This window comes from Zeus faber (assembly GCF_960531495.2).
Source record: "Zeus faber genome assembly, chromosome: 20".
NCBI classification, from domain to species: Eukaryota; Metazoa; Chordata; class Actinopteri; order Zeiformes; family Zeidae; genus Zeus; species Zeus faber.
Window position 1 is genome coordinate 22,631,545 of NC_137207.1, and position 22,599 is coordinate 22,654,143.

At 44.9% G+C, this 22,599-nt stretch overlaps 3 protein-coding genes across 6 annotated transcripts; 2 read left to right on the plus strand and 1 right to left on the minus strand.

Moving 5' to 3' along the window:
* Positions 1 to 347: 347 nt before the first annotated feature.
* Positions 348 to 5,990, plus strand: calcoco2 (calcium binding and coiled-coil domain 2). The gene is made up of 15 exons (XM_080021080.1): positions 348 to 479; positions 1,056 to 1,208; positions 1,307 to 1,409; positions 1,559 to 1,719; positions 1,973 to 2,098; positions 2,353 to 2,478; positions 2,562 to 2,636; positions 2,756 to 2,871; positions 2,993 to 3,062; positions 3,250 to 3,438; positions 3,541 to 3,729; positions 3,824 to 3,961; positions 4,082 to 4,256; positions 4,558 to 4,583; positions 5,306 to 5,990. Exons 2-15 carry the CDS (start codon positions 1,068 to 1,070, stop codon positions 5,465 to 5,467), a joined length of 1,797 nt encoding a protein of 598 aa, XP_079877206.1. The 5' UTR covers positions 348 to 479; positions 1,056 to 1,067; the 3' UTR covers positions 5,468 to 5,990.
* Positions 5,360 to 9,189, minus strand: snf8 (SNF8 subunit of ESCRT-II). 2 transcript variants are annotated; one of them, XM_080021091.1, is made up of 9 exons: positions 8,851 to 9,189; positions 8,700 to 8,750; positions 8,020 to 8,158; positions 7,822 to 7,926; positions 7,392 to 7,464; positions 7,052 to 7,193; positions 6,592 to 6,666; positions 6,295 to 6,443; positions 5,360 to 5,461 (listed from the first exon to the last, which is right to left on the minus strand). In XM_080021091.1, the coding sequence occupies exons 1-8, from the start codon at positions 8,902 to 8,904 to the stop codon at positions 6,306 to 6,308; spliced, it is 777 nt and encodes a 258-aa protein (XP_079877217.1). In that variant the 5' UTR covers positions 8,905 to 9,189; the 3' UTR covers positions 5,360 to 5,461; positions 6,295 to 6,305. The 2 variants fall into 2 exon arrangements, with proteins under 2 accessions (XP_079877217.1, XP_079877216.1); XM_080021090.1 differs by lacking the exon at positions 5,360 to 5,461 and having other exon boundaries at positions 5,992 to 6,443.
* Positions 9,190 to 16,022: 6,833 nt separating this feature from the next.
* Positions 16,023 to 21,758, plus strand: msl1b (MSL complex subunit 1b). Of its 3 annotated transcripts, XM_080021086.1 has the most exons (9): positions 16,023 to 16,064; positions 16,871 to 17,565; positions 17,652 to 17,848; positions 18,115 to 18,434; positions 18,567 to 18,631; positions 18,736 to 18,803; positions 19,003 to 19,127; positions 19,293 to 19,365; positions 19,967 to 21,758. In XM_080021086.1, the coding sequence occupies exons 2-9, from the start codon at positions 16,957 to 16,959 to the stop codon at positions 20,055 to 20,057; spliced, it is 1,548 nt and encodes a 515-aa protein (XP_079877212.1). In that variant the 5' UTR covers positions 16,023 to 16,064; positions 16,871 to 16,956; the 3' UTR covers positions 20,058 to 21,758. The 3 variants fall into 3 exon arrangements, with proteins under 3 accessions (XP_079877212.1, XP_079877210.1, XP_079877211.1); XM_080021084.1 differs by having other exon boundaries at positions 18,115 to 18,631; XM_080021085.1 differs by lacking the exon at positions 16,023 to 16,064 and having other exon boundaries at positions 16,786 to 17,565; positions 18,115 to 18,631.
* Positions 21,759 to 22,599: the final 841 nt, after the last annotated feature.

Sequence of the window (22,599 nt, forward strand, 5' to 3'; positions counted from 1 at the left end):
GCCGCCCGCGGTGAATGTGTTTGCAAGCCGTCACGTTCTTACCAGCGACAACACGCATGGCAACGTAACAGAAGCACCACCGAGCTGATCAAATCGAGGCGTGACGTGTTTTCAAACGAAAGCCCGTGGAAATGGAACTTCGTTCACCGTCAGTGCGCGTTGTGTTGCGTTATAAATAAAATAGGAGTGTGTTTAATGTATCACTGCTGGAATGTGTGTGTGCGTGTGCGTGTGCGTGTGTGTGTGTGTGTGTGTGTGTGTGTGTGTGTGTGTGTGTGTGTGTGTGTGTGTGTGTGTGTGTGTGTGTGTGTGCGTGCGTGCGCGCCGCCGCGTCACTGTCTCCGCGTAGGAGGTCGGGTGTTTCCGAGTTGTGATTCATCGCGCGAACGCAGCGTTGCGCAGCTCCCGAACGAAGCGGTCGGGGAGGGAAGTCAAGTGCGCTCCCTCTGCGCGACTGCGAGAAGCGACGGCGGAAACTGGTAAATTCAGCCGTAAACTCTGCGTATTTCACCAAAACTCCACGGCACGACGCGGCCGTTCGACACAACTTTTATCCAAAACGACAACTACGTTGGCAGGCTAAACATTTTAGCAAGTTAACCGTGGGCCCGCGTCACTTTCCGCTTGATGGGGATTGTTCTCAAAGTGTCTATAAATGTGAGCGCCGCCACGACCAGGCGAGAAATGACCGCGATAACATCCTTGGTGTTGAATAACCTATCCAGTCCCTTCCAGGGGAGAATGGTAGTTTCGCGTATTTAAGGTGAAATGCTTCGCAGGATGCTTGCTTTCACTTTCATTTCGCGAGGAAGCGAAATAGAAAGGACGTCGATGCTAAACATTGAACATTAGATAAACAGGAGTGTTAGCTAGTTGAGTGTTGTATTGTTTAGTAGAATATATCATGTCATATCATTGACATACGACATGACGCTTCACTGCATATATGTTCAAGTTCAAGAGATTATTTGTCACATACATATACTTACGGTGTATGGTAGTATGTATGTGACAAATAAACCTCTTGAATCACGCCTCGTTTGTTACTTCAACAGGCGGGAGCAGCCATGGAAGAGCCAGCGACCTTCACCCAGGTTGTCTTCATTGACATCCCTCACACATACCCACCATCATCCTCCATCACCTGCCACTACACTGTGCCTGCAACTTTCCAACCAACCACAAGGGACTGGGTGGGGATTTTTAAGGTGCGGAAGGAAGTGCATACGTATAAATAAAACTATTTATGAACCCAGTTTACCTGCAAAATCGTGCCCCCTTATTCAAGTCTCGTTGGTTTGTACAGGTAGGGTGGAGCACAACCAAAGACTATCATACCTTTGTTTGGGTGGAGCCCTCCTGTGATGTGGCCGAGCCGGAGCCCGTGGGAAAGAAAGTTCTGTTTAGTGGTGAGGATTCGTTTCACGTTCAAATTTCAACACATCGAATATACAGATATATCCATTTGTATTCATTTCTTCCAGGGGTGAATGCATAAATCACATCCAAAACAATCTCTGTCCTTTTGGTGATACATTTTGGGTTTTTGTTCCGACAGAATACTACTTGTCCATGGATGATTCTGAGTTCTATCAGTTCTGCTACATTGACGCCGGCGGCCAAGTGAGAGGAGCCAGCACTCCGTTCTGCTTTAAGAGTCCAGATGGTGCAAGCGTGGATTGCAGCCTGGAAAATGACCTACTAGTGATTACAACACAGGTATAAAGTGCAATTTAACAGAGCAAAAAAAAGACTAGAATAGTTTGTTCAGCTTCTGTATGTTGATGTAAATAGAGGCTATACCCAGGTATTGATAAAAACCCTGTCGCGTCACCCATGAAAGGTAGGTGTAAGATATTCGAGAGCCGATTGCAACGATAAAAGTTTTGTCTGCGCAATTAAGCGTCACGTCGCCCGGACCTGTAAAGCAAACAGGGCTTGATGTTGACACAAAACGCTCTATTTAACTCAGGAACAGGTCGAGCAAAGTGCACAAGAAAAAGTGGATTTGATGAAAGAGGTGGATCGGCTGGGAGAGGAAGCGGAGACCCTTCGGAGAGCTTTAAAGGAGAGGGAGGCGGCGGTGCGTCGCCTCAAGGTTTGCTCTTTTTACCGCCCTTCTCTGAGATGACCTGTACGTTCGGTCCTTTTGCATGAGAGACCTGAAATAGCAATAAAATAATTGTGTGTGTGTATATATTTTGTGGGACGGTAGCGTATGATATGTATTCTCTTCCTCCGACTAAAAGAGAGTGAGACAGTGATTGAAGAGAGTGAACAGCCAGCCAGGCTAGCGGAGGTACTGAGGGAGGAAGGGAAACGTAACGGTTGCGGTATGAACGTTTTCTCCAGGTGGAGAACGGGGAAAGGGAGCAGGGGGAGACGGAACTCGCCGAGGAATTGAATCAAAGAAAGGAAGAAAACCAAAGACTGACACAGAACTTGGAAGAGCGACAGCAAGAGGCCCAACGCCTCCAGGTCCGTTTCTCCCTCTGTACTTTTAATCCCGAAACCAGCGTCTTATCAGGGGTGTTTTCGTGACTGTGAACGTTGCATTCCAGGAGGAGATAGGGATCCAAATGGAAAAGCATCTGGAGCTTGAGCGGCAGAACGCCGACCAGCAGGAGAAACTCCGGGTAGGGAGACGAGGAGCTCATCTCTTCACCGACCTTTTAAATATCCTTTTAAATATCTACAAACTTAACCCCCTCCCCCTCGTGCCATTTCCCACTATTTTTAAAATATGTGTCCGTAGTGTGCAACCGATATTCAGGAGTTATATGATCAAGCCGAGGTGAGGATCCACCAACTGACAGAGAAGCAGAAACATCTGATGGCGCAGATCGACGTCCAGAGCGTGGAGATCGCTGAGTGAGTCGCGCGGGGGGGGGGGGGGGGGCGTCGACCTCCGACCTCTGACCTCCGAACGTGCATTCGTTCCCGTTTTTCATGTTGCGGCCGCTCATTTCATGTCGTTCCCGCTCTGCTTCAGGCTGAAACCCAAAGTCGGAGAACGAGACCAGGAATTGCTCAAACTGAAAGACAGCGTTCGGCTCCTGCAGGTGGAGTAGACCTTCCCTTGCTGTACTACATTCATGTGTTGGAACGATAACGATCTGTAGGACATACAGGACTAGGACACATGTCCGTCAAAGGACCAGGCGCTCCTCGTCCAAATCGGGGTTCTTATTTTTAAGATCTCTGTGACTGGCTGTTGCGGGCTTGCTTTCCTCCCTCCCTCCCTCCCAGGTGGACCTTCAGAGCAGCGAAAAGGACAATGGGCGCCTCTCCGCCGAGCTTTGCAGGCTGCTCGGCCTCACGTTAGACTCGGACGAGCTGAGGCGCGAGAACCAGGATTTGCGCAGCCGCCTCGCCCGACAGGAGAACGCCCGGAACATTCCGGAGGACGACGACGACGACAACGACGACGACCCCAAGGTACTGAGAAAGAAACGCCGCCGCCTCAGACCTGCTCTCGTCTCAGCTCAAAATGAACGGCAGGGCGCCCGGAATGTCCGACTTCAAAATGATCTGCCCTAGGTGCGGTGGAACGCCCTGCTCCACCAGCTGGAGGACGCCCGCTCGCAGCTGGCCAGTGAGAGGAAGGCGTCCGGCGGCTCCCAGAGGCGGGCGGAGCAAGCGGAGACGGAGCTGGCCGACGCCCGGGATCGGTCGGAGAGGGCGGCCGCGGCGTCTGCCGAGGCGCAGCGCAGGAGTCAGAAGCTAGAGGTCGGGATCCTGGTCTTCCTCCATTTGTATGGGGCTGAAGTTCTTCCCCTCGTTTGGTTTTTAATCCACTCGATTCCATCGTTACGCGTTTCAGGCGGAGCTGATGGAGGCGCGCGGAACCATCGCCGACAGGGAGGAAGTCATCAAGCACATAAATGGGATCATTGAGGAAAAGGAGAACGCGGTCATGGACGAAAGGCGGGAGAAAGACGAGCTGACTCGAGAAAACCAGGTGAATAGACGCGACGGAGGTGGCGCCTCCCCAAATCTCTACGGGGGGAGAGGGGGGGACATTTGAAGAAGTAAGACGGGTACGTGGCGCGGCGCCTTTTAACGCGGCGTTCTCACTCAGGCTCTCAGAAGGGACTTGGAGCAGCTCTGCAGGGAGTTTACAGAGCTTCGGGCGGCTCCTCCCTCCAGCCCCGTGCCGGCGCAGCCGTGTGGCCCGGCAGCCAGCGCCGCTCACGGCCAGTGGCACAACACTCCCCCAGAGGCGTTCCAGGACGACAGCGCCTTCGAGGGCCAAGGTGAGCCGCCTCTTTTGATGCCGCCCGTTGGCGAAGGCGCCCCAAACTGTTCCTTTCAGCTCATTTTGAAGGCAGTAACTCAACACGGGATCATGATAATTGACATTGCAGCCCATGTCGACATGAACAAGTCACTTTCAATCCATAAAGAGAGAAAGTTCATATTTGTTTGTCAGGACACACCTTTTTTATTTAAATTAAAATATTTTTTAAATAAAATATGAAGACGACACAAAATGAAATATAAAAGAATAAATGATTGTTTTAGTGAGGTAGTAACTGCTGTGTTTTTTGTTGACAGGGAGCATCACAAACACAGAAGAAAGGGTAAGTAGAATGTCACGTCAGGGGAATCAGTGTTATTAAATGATATTAAAATATAATTCAGGTGTCGTCAACAACACTGGGTTGCCATGAAGACAGTTGATCCTTTCTGAACGACTTATTGTTAGAGCAAGTCCGAGGTCAATAATGGGTTGCCATGCCATGCCATGAAGACAGTTGATCCTTTCTGAACGACTTATTGTTAGAGCAAGTCCGAGGTTAATAATGCCTTTTTTTAGTCTGTCGTAGTGTTAGACATAGTTTGTTCCTTTTTTTTTTTTAATCAGTTGTCAGTATGAGCGCTGGAAATCTTTCAAATGCAAGCTTCTTTTTTTTTTTTTTTTTTTAAATCAATGCTAGTGCCAAGCTCTACTGAGGCTAAAGACTGTACTGCTAAAGACCATTGATGCAACAATTTCAAAATGTTTAATAATTCCTGTTTTTAATGTCGTACTTGGACTCAAGTCTCCCAGGTTTTGAGATTAGTATATACATTTTTCTTGGCTTCCATTTTGGAGTGTCCACTCCAACAGAAACAAAGATGGTCACCAAGATGTTCCAGAGCAAACTAATATAAGCACATTCAGGAATCGGGACACGTTGGATATGCTTAGCCAAGCCGACAGTGACCTGGGGTGTTTACATCTTTCGTTTGCACACTTAATCTGGCCCCCTATTTTGTTACTCACATGACCTGCTGCCTTTTTCTATTTCCATCTCGCTAGTCCTTGGTGTGCGGCCACTGCCACGAGCACTTCCCTGGCATCACACAAGAGGAGCTGGTCCAGCACGAGCAGAGCCACAGAGTTTGTCCGTTTTGCACCCTCATCTGCGACAGCATGGAGCAGTCGGTGTTTGAAGATCACGTCTACAGCCACGAGCTGTGACCAAGCGTAAACATAATGTTTTAAAGGATAAAGCATGTATCAAACTGGTTCATCTCACACCCTTAAGATTTCCTTTGAAATAATGTTGATGTAGTTAAAAAGGTTAAAAAAAAGGAAACAATTAACAACAAAACCTTAAAATAAATTAATACTGGATATAATACATACAGTATATCTCAACCGCAACGATCATTGAAATGTAATTAAAAAAGTCATTCAAAATAACTATCCACATGATATATTATCTTATTTAGAGAAAATCAGCTGTAAGGTAGGGTGTGCTTTTAATTCTATAAATACAATAACAATGAAATGGATCCTGTAGCTCAGGAGGGAAAAAACATTTGCTAATTCTTAACCCAATTCATGTAACAATTTAGAAGATAATTATTTGAATGACTGTTGAAACTGTTGATTAAGAGGTTTTTTTTTTTGATTTGATGAACAACTAACCAATATTTTACAGGAAGCACTTTATATGTCGCTGTTGACATGAAAATAAAAACAGTATTTTCATCTTGAACGTTGCGGAAATTGCATACTTTTTATTTTGTTATTTTGAAAACAAACAAACTCAAATATGTTCTGAAAAATATTTCTCCCGAATCTGTCAATGAAATTTTCAACACACTGAACTGGTAGTGTACTTGAAAATGAGCTGCCACGTATCCCATTCTCACTTACACCAAGACATAAGTGCACTGACTGGCGACTGTTTTCACCCAAAGGTCCCTTCTCCAGATACAACACGATAAAATGGCAACAGTAGTGAAAACGCCCAAATCCCACGAGCAGACGCATCCCAATCCAACTGTCCATGGACGTACTCAAGGTTCTCTCAAGGCGACATCTGATTGGCTTCCTCGGGTGTGATGTCACGCGAGGTCAGTTCAGAAAACAGAGCAGGGAGCCAGTACTGGGGTTCCCCGGGAGCTTGGCTGTCGAGCCAGGCAAGCCCCTCCTTCAGCAGGTGATCCTGGAAACGAGAGAGGGGACACTTGTACAGTTGTAAACACATCACCCACGTCAATCAAAAAATCTAAAGTTGCTGATTCCTTCACTGCGCGCCACCTTTAACATACTTGTGCAATTATTTTGTATTCGGGTGCTTTGGAGAAACTCACCAGCACTTGGCAAGACCGCTCTTTCTCCCATTTCAGATTCTGCTTGATCTCACTCACTGTAACGTAGCCCTTCTTCTACAGATGGACAAATAAACAAATCTGTATTAAGATTAACAATACTGTGTGTAAAATGAGCTTCAAACAAATATTTTCAACAGCTTACATCAAAGCAGGAGGCCAAATGATAAATCAATACAATAATAAAAATAATATAAAAACAAAATGGCAATTTAATGGAAAACATACAACAAACTTAACAATAACAAAACAGTTATAAACACATTTTCTTGGTCAAAATATAAATATATTGTGTGTGGTGAATTGGTCAGTAGACATCATTTAGAACTGTGAAAAGACAGTAAATGAAGAAAACAAGTAAATCAACATGGCGGTATGACATTTTTCCTTAGCTGGCTCTTGTCAAAGAAACTTTAAAAGCACAGTTAAACAGGTCACACACCTCAGCCAGCTGGAGGACGACGGTGTGGTCCATGTTCAGCTCTGCGGGGACGGACTGCACCAAGTACGAGCCTCCGACGGGGATCATTCCAAAACCGTTGCCCAGGGCTTTCAGCTTCTTTATGGCTCTCACCAAATCATCCCTGGGGTACACAAGTTTGATAGAATTGGTGTGACTGATAAACTTGATGGCTAAACTTTTACATCCATTTTCAAAAATAGAAAGCGTGAAAAACACCCATTTGAATAACGATACTACATTACCAGTTTCTTTTTAACGGATACAACGTTTAACTACCGCATCCTCGGAATAGCGTTCTTCCACGTCTAATGACACTCACTGGCTCACATCCTGGGCAAATTTACCCCTTCCTTTGAGCACTCTCTGATGGAGTTCATCCAACGTAATGAGCCCTGAAAAGAGATAAACAAGGCAACCACAAGATGATTCCTGAGATCACAAGCAATCCTGGAGGAAATATTATTTTGTGGTTATTAGTATGTGATGTTCACAAGGATCTCATCAATTACATGATGCTGGACAGTGGTCACACAATAAAATAAAATCCCAACAAACAATATTGCCTTTAATGGCACAAACATGGATTACATGGGTTGCTTGTGATTCTTTTTTAGAATCTCGTTCAATGCAAACATCTTCTGATGTTGATATGTTTGGAATGCTTGTATTATAGTGTAATGGAGTGGTAAGTCTTCCGACCGTGATTGGGGGAAAAAAAAAAAGGGGGGGACATTTTGAGAGAAACCGACCTCCATTCCTGTGTTTTAGGGCCAGGCAAACTTCAATGATCTGCACCCCAAGCTCATAATAGAAGTCACCCACACCGAGCATCTCTGACCAGAATCCTTTTCCAGCTGTTGTCGAACAGAGAGGGAAATGAACACGGTGTTGCCTTATAACCCAAGCATAGTGCCAGAAGTATACTGTATAATGTCACATTTTCTTACAGGCAAGTGGATCGACTCCAATGGTGGCACACATTTCCTGAAACTGCACACGAAACTGTGAGCTCCTGCGGATTTCCTGCTTGTGCTTGCTTGCAAACTCCTCTAGGTGAGACTTGAAGGTGTCCAGTTGTTTGGACATCTAAGAAAATGGAAGGATATATTATATGCATAGTATAATGATATTACTATTATCAGTGGAGAAGACAAAGTACAAGTCTGTGTTTCGTTTTTACTGTACTCAAACTCATTACTCCTAAGTTCAGAGACTTTCAACATTTATTCCACTAATTCCAACACAAATATCTACACCTTTTTTTACTGTACTAACAAACTTTAAGTCGTTTTTTTTTTTGTTTGTTTTTTTTAATCAGAATGAGTTTTTGTTATGATTATTTGTCAATACTATTCTTTCTGGCCACTCATCTAGAAAAAGAAAGGTACAGTAGCACTTTGTGCCGTATTCTAAGCTGTAATATCAGGGCACTGGATATGACAAGTACTTGTAATACTCACGTACATTTAGGTACTTTTACTTAAATAGAAATCTTTCACTTTCACAATTTATTTTGTGCCAGTATTTGTAGTTTTACCTTTTCCACCACTGACTAATACTTATGTTATTATTATTATTATTATTATTATTATTATCATTATAAACAGGGCGACTTGAGGAGTCTCACCTGCACAATTTGATCTTCAGCAAGAACGGTCCCTCTTTCCTTGTACTTGGCCTGGACGAACAGAAAATGACCATCACAGAACACAACAACTATACAACGTGGAAAAAAAAGAAAGGGAAAGGGTTGTAGTCTGGGTTGTACCGCATCCTACCTCTGCAAGCTTCTTTTTGGCAATGGCCCCGGCACCGACGCCCCTCCTGTGCATTTCGCCGCTTTCAGGCCAAAAGAAGCTGAAGTAAATGAGCTTAAAGATGACACCAAGTGGACGTGAAACAACGGCGATTTAGTTTTGTGGTGACGCTGGAATGAACGAGCTGAAAACGGCTGGAAAAAAAAAAAGAATAATAATTGAAAAATTACACAAAAACGTAATATGTATTTGGCCAAAATTCCCAATACGACCTTACGACATTAAAGGCTGAAAAAAAAATTAATCCCCCAATTCAGAACAATTCGATTGAACAGACACAACTGACGCGACTGTTTGTTTTCCTTCTGGTGCCGTACACCAGGAAGTCAACGACGTCATATCAACGGCAGCATAAACAGGCCTGAGGTCAACACCGCCCCCTGCCGACGAGGCGGGTTTCGACAGGCGAAAAGATCGATAAATAAACAAAATAAATAACATTCTCTCCCTTTTTTTATCCATTTAAGATGATATTTATGGTGAATTTTTTTTCCACATTTGTGTTTCCATCCGTCCGTGCTAACACCAGTCAAAATGTTTTTTTTATTTATTCTATGTCATTCCATCGATTACCGTATTACCAACGCAGTACTGTGCAGAAAAGATTGCACCGTGATTTTACTTCTGATCCCCCCCCTGCACTCTGTGATTTCTGGTCCTCGGTTTATTTGACAAATAATCTCTTGGACTGGAACTTGAACTTGAGCTTGAACTTACATAACCTAAATCAGTCTCCCTTTAAATATACAAGCCATGGTCAGTTTGTTTGAAATAGGTTGTGATATCATTATTCTATCATGTCATTTAAATTGTATGAAAAAAGAGATTTCACAGACTTTGATGTTACTCTAAAGCATTTCATCAGGAGCGTTCACATTGTCGCTGATTTTTTTAAACTTTTTTTCAAATCATCGTTTCATTATCTTCGTGAACCTTGCTGTTGCACTTTCCACCTTGTCGCTCAAAATACAGTATTATTACAGATTGGTATTATTCATACTCTTTTATAGCGTCAAACTGAATGATAATCCCTCAAGGAAACGTTATATATTTTTACCAAATCAAAATAGGAAGCTGTAAAATAAAAAAATAAAAACGTAAAAGCACATTTTATTTTGTTTTGGATTTATTTCAGACAGAATTTCAGCAAAGACGACATTTTCACTTTGAGATTGTGATGCATACATTTCCATAAGAAACAAACGTTTCACAGGTTTCGCCAGGCCTTGGGAAGTGAGGCGGGTGAATAGAAGACCATCACTGGACCCTGTTGGGGCGACAGTATGACAGGGAACGACGTCAGACGGATCGGTTTCTAATAAAACAACGAACGCGGCGCGGCGAGGTCGTACAACGCTCACGCGAGGGCATTCGAGAAGTGGACGCTCACCTGGACCTTCCTCCGTCGTCCTGCATGCACTCCATGAGCTTCAGCAGGTTATTTTACTGGCGCTCCTTGTGGCCCTCCTCCAGATCCGCGGGCCTGCGAGAGGGCGACGCGTCGTTACTAGGCCGCAGTCCCTTTGGCTTTCATCAAATATCCCGATCGGTTCCCTAACTTACTTTCCCCTTTTCTCCCTCTGGTTGAGCAGGAAGTTGACGAAATTCTTCTGCACCATGGAATCCACGATTTTGCTGATGTCGCTGGCGATGGTCGATTCTGCGTATCTCCTCCCTAAACGTTGCCCGTTGTCAGGGAGGGAAGACACGCTGGCGGAGACACGGTCGTGGCGTTACCGACAGTATAGAGCTGCATGACATCACGATGAGTTCTGACATTCCTTAATGTTGTGGACATCATAGAACATTTATGGATACTTGGTATGAAAATGTGGTAGGGATACAACAATCTGGTGAGGGAGCCTGGAGCACAATAAAACAGCTACGTGATAAATGTGATGACGGCAGTTATGTGACATTAAAAAAACTCGAAAATAATTTAAACCCTGAAACGCTGCTGCAAAAAGTGAAAATAAAAGGGCAACCGATCACACAAATTACTCTATTGGGTCGATGATGTAACAAAGTCAGGTCACGTTACAGTTTTTCAATGTAAACGCAAAAACTGCACATTTGCATCTTTGAAGGTGTGCGTGAGTGCGCGAAAATGAATCTCAGGAATGCCCCTATTCACAGATATTGAATAGGGGTACAGACGGTATCGAACCGGCGATTTACAGGTTGCAGAGCTCCGTCACGTCAGCCCGGTGAGACCTACCCGGCGTCCGGCTGCACCGGAGCCCCAGCGTGCAGCGTCCCGAGCAGGCAGGAGAGCGCCAGCCCAAACAGCACGGAACCCATGACAGCTTGGAAATAGAGAGGGAGAAATGTCGTTGCGGCTCCCCGCATGGGGATCATTTAGAATCATAGACGGAATGGATAACGCAAAGATAACGCGAAGAGGCGCGCGAGGCATAATACGTCAAAATGGATATGCACTGACATTTAAAAGAATCGTGGTTTTTCAATGGAAGCGCTTTACCTGACAAATCAACACACCCTTCAAATGTCCTGCGAGTTTAAAGGAAGCCTTAATGTCATTGTGACTTGTGCTTTTCGACACTGGCCTTTTATAGTTTTGTCGGGCTCATTTGCACTAGGATATTAACAAGCACAGCATATTAATTCCACCACATTAAACCCTTGATGAGAGGGATAATTTTTGTGATACTGATAATGAGCGCTCGGCTAAATATTGAGTTTTTCTCCCCCCCCCCCCCTAACTGCATTAGATTGCTCTATTCTCACCATTAGAGCCCAAAGTAAACATACATGGATGATTAAACATGAAAACATTTACACTATGACAGAAGGTGAAAAGGTAACGGCTGATTGATAACACTGTTTAATGAGGGTGTATGGGGATTATCATGAGGTTATTATATCATTATTTGTGTGTGTGTGTATGTGTGTGTGTGTGTGCGTGCGTGCGTGCATGCGTGTGTGTGTGTGCGTAGGGCTGAGAATCTGCGTCACTGGCTTTGTGTGGGTGTTTTATCCGTATCTGGACCTGAATCTGAACGATTTGCTCCGTTCAGCATTGGAGCAGCTATCTGAGTTGCCTGGTAACAGGAGGGTTGCTGGTTTGATTCCATTTTTGTCCGATGCTCAGAAACAGTAAAACCCATTGGACACTAAAGTTTGGTGATAGGCTTGACATGTTCCGAAACTAGGAAAGGCAAAAAACGGGATTCATCGGCCGGATGGTGGCGTGATAACGACCCTTTTACGCTTTGTCTAATAACCTCTGAACCGCCAGTCGTAGAAAGGAAATTCCTTGGGCCATGCTGAGGTGAGTGCGCATTTGCGAAAAGATTTTACGCCATTTTAAATTTTTTCCAAAACGTTTTTTTTTTTTTGTAACCCCTCCTACAAATTTGGTCCAATGTTCACCAAAATTGGTCCACAAATTGAATGCAGACCAGCATTGGCTGTTCCGCATTAAATTTGATGGTCACATGCACCAATGTGTCTACAATTAAACCCTTTTCCCACTGCACCAAAAACCTGGTAACACACGCATTTATCACCAGTGGGAAAGGTTACACCCGGGTTTCACACCCGGGACAAATGACCCTGCACTAGTCACAGATATTTATCGGCTTTGGGTCCGATCGGCTCGGCCCGGCTGCGACGGAAGCAGGACAGCCGGGCTGTTTCGGACGTCCGTGTATAAAAAGTCAGGAATATCAGCAGATCATTCCATCATTTCATAACCCATTTAGAATCCAAAGTCAAAATCCGAAGTAATTGCATCTTTATCTCACTGCCTTTTTTCCCGCATGGGGGACCGTGATATGTTTTGAGTGTGGGGATGTACGAGGGACCCCAACACCGCCCTAAACCGGCCTCCGAAACCTGGGTCTACCCGCTTACCTGCTAATTTGGTGTAATATCGGCATTACTCTGTCGAATGTGTGTTCACAATGTTCTGCAGCAATGTAGATATCCTCAATTGGTAGAAGAAGAAAATGCCACATTAATAAGTCATGTACACATCAAATATTTGACCAGGCATTGCACTGACATTCAGGTAATGCCAACGTACTTCAACTACTACGACAGTATTGTGATTCATATTTCTCCGTGAGAAAGGCTGTTTCCATAAATTAGGGGAGCACCTTAGAGAAGCGCGTTTGATATTTGTGCCATTTGCAATTAATTAAGCATTATTTTTTTTGTTTTAAGCAAAGCTAAATATCAAACATGAATAATATATGAAGTGTATTTCTGTAAACAGCTCCCTTGTTTGAGAGACACTGTCTGCTGAGCAGAGATGACATCATCTTCTCCATGATGAACTGCATCACAGTCACCAAGGACACGTTGGCCTGTGTGACGTTGTTCTTTGTGATGTTGTTCTTTCTGAGGAATATGCACAGACTGATGACTACGTGACCCAGGCCACGCGCCCAGAAGAACGGTTGGAAGCACGAGTCGGGGCGAAGTGGCGAGTCGGGCCGAGAAATATTGCGACAATGATACTTTTTCAGGCTTTTTGCACAGTATCACTCAAATCGATATTTACAAGAAATCCCAAAGTGCTTATTTTACATTTTGCCTGCAAACTTCCCGTGAAGAATTTCACAATGACCTCTTTTCGCCAGCGACATGCGCAGCGTTTTTGCAAGGGGCCGGCGAGAAATCAACGGTGAAGCTGCGAATTGTTCGCGAGAGTTTGAGTAAGTTGACATGTTATTTGTGTGACTCACACTGCTTTATGTGGAAATAAGGCTTTCCCCAGATTCCCCAAATTCTTAATTATGTCTTCGAGTGATCCCATTATTGCCATTGGTGCAGTTGCTGAGACGAACCTCGACCCCGGTGCATTGCTGCCTGCAGCTCTATTCTTTCATTGTTTTTGCCGTTTCTCTGCGTTTTGGCATTGCCACTGCAGGTCACTCGAATAAGGAATGACAGGGGAGGAGGTAAAGGGTAAATCGTTTTTTTTTTTAACAAAGACGTCGAGCTTGGCAAATGACATCCGCCCACCTTAGCCTCCTCGCAGTTCCCAGCCATCACTAACAGGGCAGGTCAACCGGTCAATCATCTACCAATATGTCATCAATAACCCTTCGACACACGTGATTATTTTCACTGCAAACGATTAAGAGCCGCCTCCCCTCTCAGGCCTGCCCCGACTGCCTGACTGGGATTCGACCGCGTGGCGATAGGCGGCGGGAGCGAGCAGATTTGCAACAAAACAAACAAAGGAAAGAAAAGAAAGCTGGTCGGCCCCCAAGAGAAATATCTTTTTGCGTTTTTTGCCTACAGCTCACTTGCCATGGCGGACGGAAAAAGAACCCCCCCCAATAAAACTTAAGCAGGAAAACGACGAAGAGCCGGCCCATGGACCCTTGATGCTCTGCCGGTACGTCCGTCTACTTCCGCTGGCGATGGCCGGGCCGCCTTCCGCCCAGCGGGGAAGCGGGATGGGTTATCCCTGCAGTTCTCACCTTACCCCCCCCTGCGCCCGGCAGCGCGGGACGCGGCGTGCGCCCGCCTGGCTCCGCCGGCCTGAACCTGCAGGTACAGTCTACGCCCTACATCCGGTGCGGTTACTCCGTGACACCTACCGTGTGTCACCCCCCCGGAGCCCATCGGCGCATCCGCGTCGTACTGATTAGAGAAAAAAAAAACAAGAAAACAAGTAAAGCCACTGTAAAACGCTTGATCTGGAAGTCGATGAAAGACCTGGGAATAGGAACGTCGTTGTACTGGGGCATGGTGACCTGGTCTGACAGAGGGCGTGTTTTCCTGCAGTAACCCACTCTCGTAAGGCTTTTCGGAGGCCCTCCGCTGCCACTGGGGGGCTCGTCTGTTTCTATGTCCTCCTTCGATGACACTGAGTCTCTTATCTTTGTGCCTTTGTTTCTCTGAAAGTGGAGATCCCAACCTGCGATGCCAATCTTTAACAATTATCCAGATCCACCACGATAAAAGCTGTACTTAGTCGATCTGTAGGGTGCCATGAGTACAACAGAGATTTTTTATTTCTTCACCACCAAGTAACCAACAAAGATCTTTATTTGCATTCACTACCAAACAAATAACGTTGGTTTTGCCTTCCCTCCTTATAAGATTATTATAATTTTTTTTTTTTGTTTGCCTTTTGTACCAAACCAGCATTTTATTTCTGCCTTCATCCCCCCTCTCCCGCTACTTCACCGTGTTCACGGTGAAAGTGAACACAGAAGCAGCTCAGCACAAGTTCTGCGCCAAAGAGTTCAGTCGCGCTGATTCGAAGGTCTCGCGGGATCGTAACGTAGACGCGTTCGCCTCGCGAGGCTGGGCTTTAAAAGGAGCGCGCGGCGGTCCAGAGCGCCATTCAACGCTGGACAGACAGACAGACAGACAGACAGACAGCCAGGCAGGCAGACACAGGCTGACTGACTGGCTGGCAGACAGACAGACAGACAGACAGGCAGACAGACAGACAGACAGACAGGCAGGCAGACAGACTGGCAGGCAGACAGCCAGACAGACTGGCTGACTGGCAGACAGGCAGGCAGGCAGGCAGGCAGGCAGGCAGGCAGGCAGGCAGGCAGGCAGACAGCCAGACAGACACAGGCAGACAGACAGGCGCTTTTCTCTCCAGGTGCAACGTCAACACTGTTCATGTTTGTTTTTGGGGAAGCCCGGGTTTAAGCGCGCCGCACTGCATGCTGGGAGTTGTAGTGCGGCGGGTTGCGGGCGCAGTGGAGACGGGACGGTATTAATGTGGTTTCATATCATCCCGCGGTCCGGGTTGAATGTTTAATTCCCGGGCTTTGACACGTGCAGTTTTGACTTACCGTTCGCTGTGTTTTATTTTCGTTTTTTCTTAATTTTATGCCACCCTTTGGGCCAATTGTGCCACTTACACAATTACACTGTTTGTGAAGCACGTTGTAAAGGCATGCTTCAAAAAGTGATGTATATAAATGTAAATAAATCTATTTCACCCACTCAACGCCGCTCCGAGGACAGTGAGTTGGAACTTATTTCTTATTTCTCTCTCTTTCCTTTTTATTCCATCTAATTCGGCCTAAACCCGGTCTCTGGCGCCCCCTGCAGCCACTCGTCGGTACTGTGACGTTCAAAAACGCAAGAAATGGCCAACCGACAAATTACGCATGCGCAGCAGTGGACGCTTTAAAACAAGTCTTGAGGAGGGAAGGTGGAGGCACTTGCAGGTGGGCTTCGGGAACACTCGATTCCATGAAATTGCTTCGTCGCCTAAAACCGTCCTCACTCCTGTAATCTCTTCGACGCTCTCGGGCCGCCGCGGCGGTCGCGCGTTTTTTGTCGGCGAGCTAGCCGGCTAACGCTAGCCCCCGCTGGCTAGCTGTTATTGTTTTTCAACCAAAATGGAGGAGCAGGCTGCTGCCAGGGTGCTACGCAGCCACTCCCGGCCACTGATCTTGGGGAAGTCCGCTCGTATCTAACTCAGAACGGGGATCAGCCTCACCGATTTACGTTACAAGTTACCTAGTTTGCATCTCGTCTGCTGTTTCCCCTCCAGCAGTGCTAAGTTAGCCTAGCTCAATGTGCAATATACAACAAACCTACAAATTAACTGAAAAAAATCTAAAACTGGTGTATTGTGTATTGGCGATTTTTCGATTTTTTTTTTTGTAACATTTTGTTTATTATATATTACAAATGTTCTTGTGTCTAGCAAATGTGTAGGTGTATATTGCAATGTTTCTGTTCCTCCAGCTAATGTTTAGGTTTATTATATATAGCTGTTTTTCACTTTATTGCATATTGCCATTTATTGAGATATTGTTATTGCCTATTGTTTGACGTGAGCTGCTGTAACATCGCAATTTCCCTCCAGGGATGAATAAAGTATGTATATATTTATCTATCTCCCTCCCTTTTTCAATCCATGCAGTGATTTAGTGAAGGGTGGCCAGACAGTGATCCGTGGAGCTTAAAGTGTGTCTCCGGCCGTCTCGTCAACTCCGATATACCAAATGCATTTATTATTTTGCAGGTTAAGAACGCTGACGACGTGATACAGACAACTGCTCATTAGTTCCACCGTGGAGAGTTGCAGAATGAAAACTTGCTGTGTTCGCCATGACTTTAAGATCCGCACTGTATCCTAACACGGGGTTCAAGCTCAGCGCCGACACGATCGCCTTGGAGAAGACGCGCGCCGGGGCCACGACCTTGAGTCCCGTCGGCCTCAAGAGAGACTCCTGTGACTTTGTGCTCGATGTCAAAGACCTCCAGGGGGGCGAGATCCCCGGGAAATCCAAAGACATAGACCAGAATTACACGACACAAGTTGCCCGCACCGCCACCGTCGCAGAAGCAGTTCAGAAGGACGTGGGGATACTGTCCCCTGTCAGACCAATGGGGGGTGAGGGAACCCCGGTGAAAGGCAAACCCCTCCCCATTGACAATATGGATAACCCTCAGATGGCTTTGAACAACAACCCTAAGGACGCGGGTGCCGATGAGAGCGTCAAGGGGGTTGTTCCAGGAGTCCTGGGCTCTGCCTCCATTGAGCTCAGCTCTGAGGGCAAGTGGAGGAACATCAGGAAGAGCCCTGCCAATCCCCACACCCAGGCAAACTGCCTACGCCAGATCCTGCTCCTCCAGCTGGACCTCATCGAGCAACAACAGCAACAGCTTCAGTCAAAGGACAAGGAGATAGATGACCTGAAGGCTGACAAGGACACGGTATGTGTGAAAGTGTTCGTAATCTAAGGGGGTGTATCCAGTTCTCAAAGTACTTATGATAATTTATTTATTTTTCTTGTATGCAGCTGCTGGCGCGCATTGAGCGCATGGAGCGGCGCCTGCAGCTGACAAGGAAGGACCCGCGTGACAAACGCCTTTTCCAGCCTCTGGAGCCATGGACCCCCGATAAGGAGGACATGTGGGATCTGGACATCATGGACACTCAACAGTCCAATACGTCCGCACCGCTTCCCTTCAGTCGGGGTGGAAAAGGTCAAAAGAGGTGAACGACAAGTCACGCACTGAGTTGTATTTTCTTTTTGTTTACAAAATTCAGTTTCAGTTCAAATGAAAACAATTGACAATGTTGACACCGCAACTCCCAAGAACATAATCAAAATTGAATTTTGCAGGCAGAAAGCGTTAGACCCTAAAATCCCAATTTATGACATTGATGCCTAAAAGTGGGAACAGCGGGCGGTCCATTTTTGTGAATTACATGCAGGTTAAATCAACCACTAAATGCGGGTCCCCCCCCCACCCTTGCAGGAAGTCTTGCTTCGGGGATTCCAAATGTCAGAAATCACGGGGCAAGAGCACCAAGCTGAGCCCCCAAAAGCCGGAGGTCCAGCCCGAGTCCCCGTACCAGAGGGAGCTGCGCAGCAAGGAGAGCCCGGAGAAGATGGTCCCGGTGAGGCCGACGCCGGAGAAGGACGCCCTGCTCCCGTGCAAAGAGGAGCCCGAATTCTGCTCCCAGATGGAAGAGCTGCCCTTCATGTCTACCACCGAGATGTACCTCTGCTGCTGGCACCAGCCCCCCTTGTCCCCGCTGAGGGAGACCTCGCCCAAAAAGGAGGAAGACGTCGCCAGTGAGTGGAGGCTTGCGGCGCTTTCTCGTCAGGAGATCGAGCCGATCGCCGCGATTAACGACCTTTACCGATGTATTTATTTATTTATTTATTTATTTATTTATTTATATTTTTCTCTCTTCTCTCTCTCAGTTCCGTCGTGGAGGGAAAACTGTATAGAGCCCCTGGACCTGGAGACGGCGAGAGATATCCCCGAGGTGAGACTGCACGTCCACCGACGCGTTCAGATGTTTGGGTGAATTCACCGCGACCAGCCGGAATGGGCACTGCGCCGCTAAGATGCTTGTGTGTTTCTGTCCAGGCCCTGGATGACAACGTGTTTTTGAAGCGGCACTTGAAACTAGAGCTGGACGAGAAGAGGAGGAAAAGGTGCGGAAAGAACGCCTCTTTTTATCACCTTTTGGTTCCGACGACGTTCTCAAGCGGCTCCGTAGTGTCGGACTGACTTTAATATCTAGTCCGTCAAAACGGTTCGAGGAGTGAAATGTGTGTCCGCAATGTTCTCTCTCTCTCTCTCTCTCTCTCTTTCTGTGCATGCCAAATTTGAACGACGTGCTCCCTCGTGCAGATGGGACATCCAGCGAATTCGCGAGCAGCGCATGTTCCAGCGTTTGCAACAACGCACCAACAAGAAGAAAGTCGTCCAGGAGGTGGAGTCGGAGCTGTCGTCCTTCTATCCAGACACCGAAGATGGTAAACCTTACGTGTTTACTATCTGTATAGATTTGTTGAATAACGGATGCTGTTTAGTGTCAATTATTAAATGTGCTGTATTTTTTTGCCCAAGATTTCACCATTTTATTATTATTATTTTTTTTAACTTGATCCTTTTGGGCTTTTGTTTTTCTCCTCCTCTAGTTGAATCAATAGTCATCACCCCCTTTCTGCCCGTGGTCGCATTTGGACGACCGTTACCCAAACTCACACAACAGTAAGTTTGAGCTGTTTCAGTGTTGTGTAATTGCACTCAATCGCCCTGCCTCTCTGTTGAAACTGTTAAAACTGTTTTGGGGTGGGTTATTATTTTTTTCGACAGTCTTATTTTTATTATGTTATAACATTTAAGTTTTATAATTCTGGATTTAAATTTGTGGAGTTGTGACCTTTTGGGGGGGGGGGGATTCGAAAGTAGACAATAAATCGTATATATCTATAGCAATATATATAGATTTAGATAGATTAGAGATATCTATCAAACAGTCAAATATTACAAAACAATGGGTTCAAGATAAAGTAAAAATAATTACAAAGCTTCATCTGTTTTAATTCAGTTGGGGGAGGAAAAAAAAAAAAAAGCTTTTCTTTGGTTGCACTGAATTTCAGATGGGGCTGTTCTCATTACTTGAGATGATTTCTTGAACTCGAACTCGATTTGTGTTCTTGTAGTTTAAAATCGCTCCAGCTGCTCTTCCAGGATCAGACGCTTTATATTGGAGCCGGCGAAACCTTTTGAGCACATTGACTTCATTTTCCCCTGACCGTGTGAATTTCTAAAAAAAATAAAATAAATGGTCCACTGCGTCTTCTCCCAGGAACTTTGACCTGCCCTGGCTGGACGACCGCAGCCGGTGTCGCATTGAGGTGCCCAAGAAACACACGCCACACCGGACCTGTCGGAAATGAAAAGCCTCTGGAGCCGCGCCGGCCAATTTCCCAGAGTTGAAAAAGCTCAGTTTTCGATCCCGGGCTACAATGACTTGTCAACAGTTGCTGGGTATAAAAATGACTCTCACAATGTTCACATACAGGCACCGGGAAATGGCGGCTTCCTTTTGGCTTGTTTATACCTCTGAAAAGGAGACTGGAGTGGTGTTGCCACATGATAACAGGCTCCTTGTTGACGGCTAGCGAAGATAGAGCATCCTCTACTTGTATTGTTTCTACAAAAGAAAACAAAAACCATTGTATGCATGTCTTGTGAGACGTTTGAAATATATTTTGTAGAAGCTGTGCCATCCTAAATTGACTTCTTACATGAATGTGAGTAATCTCTATTGTTTTTATTTGGAATATACCGTTGCATCGTCAACTGGGTATGAAATGGGGACTAATCCTGAGGGGTATTTATAATTAAAAAAATAATAATGATGGTGTTGCCATTTTGACTGAAAAGCCGAACTTGAAATGTACAGTATAAGCAACATTGCTAAATTAGCCCTTTGCCCTGGATACCTCTTTCCACTTGTGTTCTCTGCCTAAATGAATGTCTAAATTTGTATTGTGCTGTACGGTGTATTGATTATATAATTTGTTGTTCTTCAACAACATGATGCAAAGGGTTTTATCAGTGTGCATTGTGGTGTGGATAGTATTTTGTTCCACACTCTGCATGTGTTCATATCAAAAAGTAAAATCTTTTGACCCAATAAAGGGTGAAGGATGGAGAGAGACAGATAGATAGATAGATAGATGATATATATATATATGTGTATATATATATATATATATATATACACACACACACACACACATATGTGTGTGTGTGTATATATATATATATATATATGTGTGTATATATATATATATATATATTTTAAGGGGGGTACAGTGTGTCCTATTTAGGCAAGAAATAGATTCAACCTCAGCACACAAGACGACCCCAGCACTCCGGTTCCTCTGGTCCCCGTTTCATTGCCGCTGTTGAAGGGTTTGCATGACAAGTTCCCAAACGATAGTAGAATTCTTCAGAATGGAGTATTAATTCTGATCCAACTAATATCTTTTTAATTTTTACAAGCATGAAGTTTTGGTCACTTTATCCTCAGCCCTGCTTGCTGTGTTGAACATTAACAGCATTATCGTAAGGTGATCTGAGAAAAACAAGTTTAAGTTGTTACTTCTTTTCTTTGTTCATGTTTGTGTTCCCAGTCTTTACAAAATGCTTATGCGCAGTAAATATTAGGCTACGTATATGTATGCATTGGTCTCTTATGGATGCGGTTATCCAACGTTCAAGGGAACCATTTTTAGAAAATAGCTTTTTTTTTTTTTTAGATGTAGTTGAACTTTAAACATGTTGCCAGTTCTCTTAATGAACAATCACCCACTGTCGCTCCTGGCACTATGCCTTCAATGCTAAACCGTTGACATTTGACATAATAGCTTTTTGCCTCTTTAACAGAACCGACGAGCATATGTGTAGGCTAATTTTTCAAATACAGTATGGTCTTATGTACATAGTGTTCAGAAACAAATGTACATAAAACATGGCTGTTATTTTTTTATTTAATGTTCCAAGTGTTCAGTACTTCCAATATCATTCGATTATAATGATTGTATGTTGGCAAAATAATTGAGTTTCTAAACTTCAGATTTTTTGGAATAAAAAGTCTAAAATTATATATGTACCAGTGTTGCTTACATTTTTTCTTTTTTTAGCTATACTGCTCTAAAGCCGCCGCGTCAGAAGATGGGAGTTCGAAATACATATTTTAAACTCCCATCTTATGACACTGCGGCATTGCATTTGAACTACAAAAATTGATTTAATTTGAATAGAAAACAGCCCTATGGATATTAAGTAACTTGGGCGACCAAAATAAAGTTAATGTGAACTACACTGTGATTCGCCGGGCAAAGCTCAGCACCTAACTTGACTTGAGTTTGCATTTTAAGGTGACCATTTGTATAATCAGACAACCATTTTAATCAAATCTGAAAAAAGGGTTTATTGAACAAAGGAAAGCAAAACAGGACACCATTTTTCAAAAATATAAATACCATTCCGCCTCCACTTCTTGAACACAGCTCTCACGATTCCGGTGCTTCTCCTTTCAACGACAGCCCAATTTGAGAAAACACGGTTATCTCCCTCTTTATATTTTTGTAAAATCCAATGTCCTTTTATTAGTTATTTTACACAAAAAAACCCAATGTTGCTTAAATGATCTCTTGACGAAATGTTCTGTGCACCGTCCTCACAACTGCCAACGTTTTGCGGATCACCAGTTCTGTATGACCACGGTAAATCCCACAGCTGTTCCAGTGGATGAAGGACCGACAGATTATACCAACATCAACCATCATCTATACAAGTTATAAACAACAGTGAGCAGAAGCTAGTCTGAGGTACATGTCCAATGTTTACTTAGATTATTACATACCTTCATTATCCTTGGGGTTCCATGAACCATGTTGTAATTAGTGTGTATAAAATAGAGGAAAT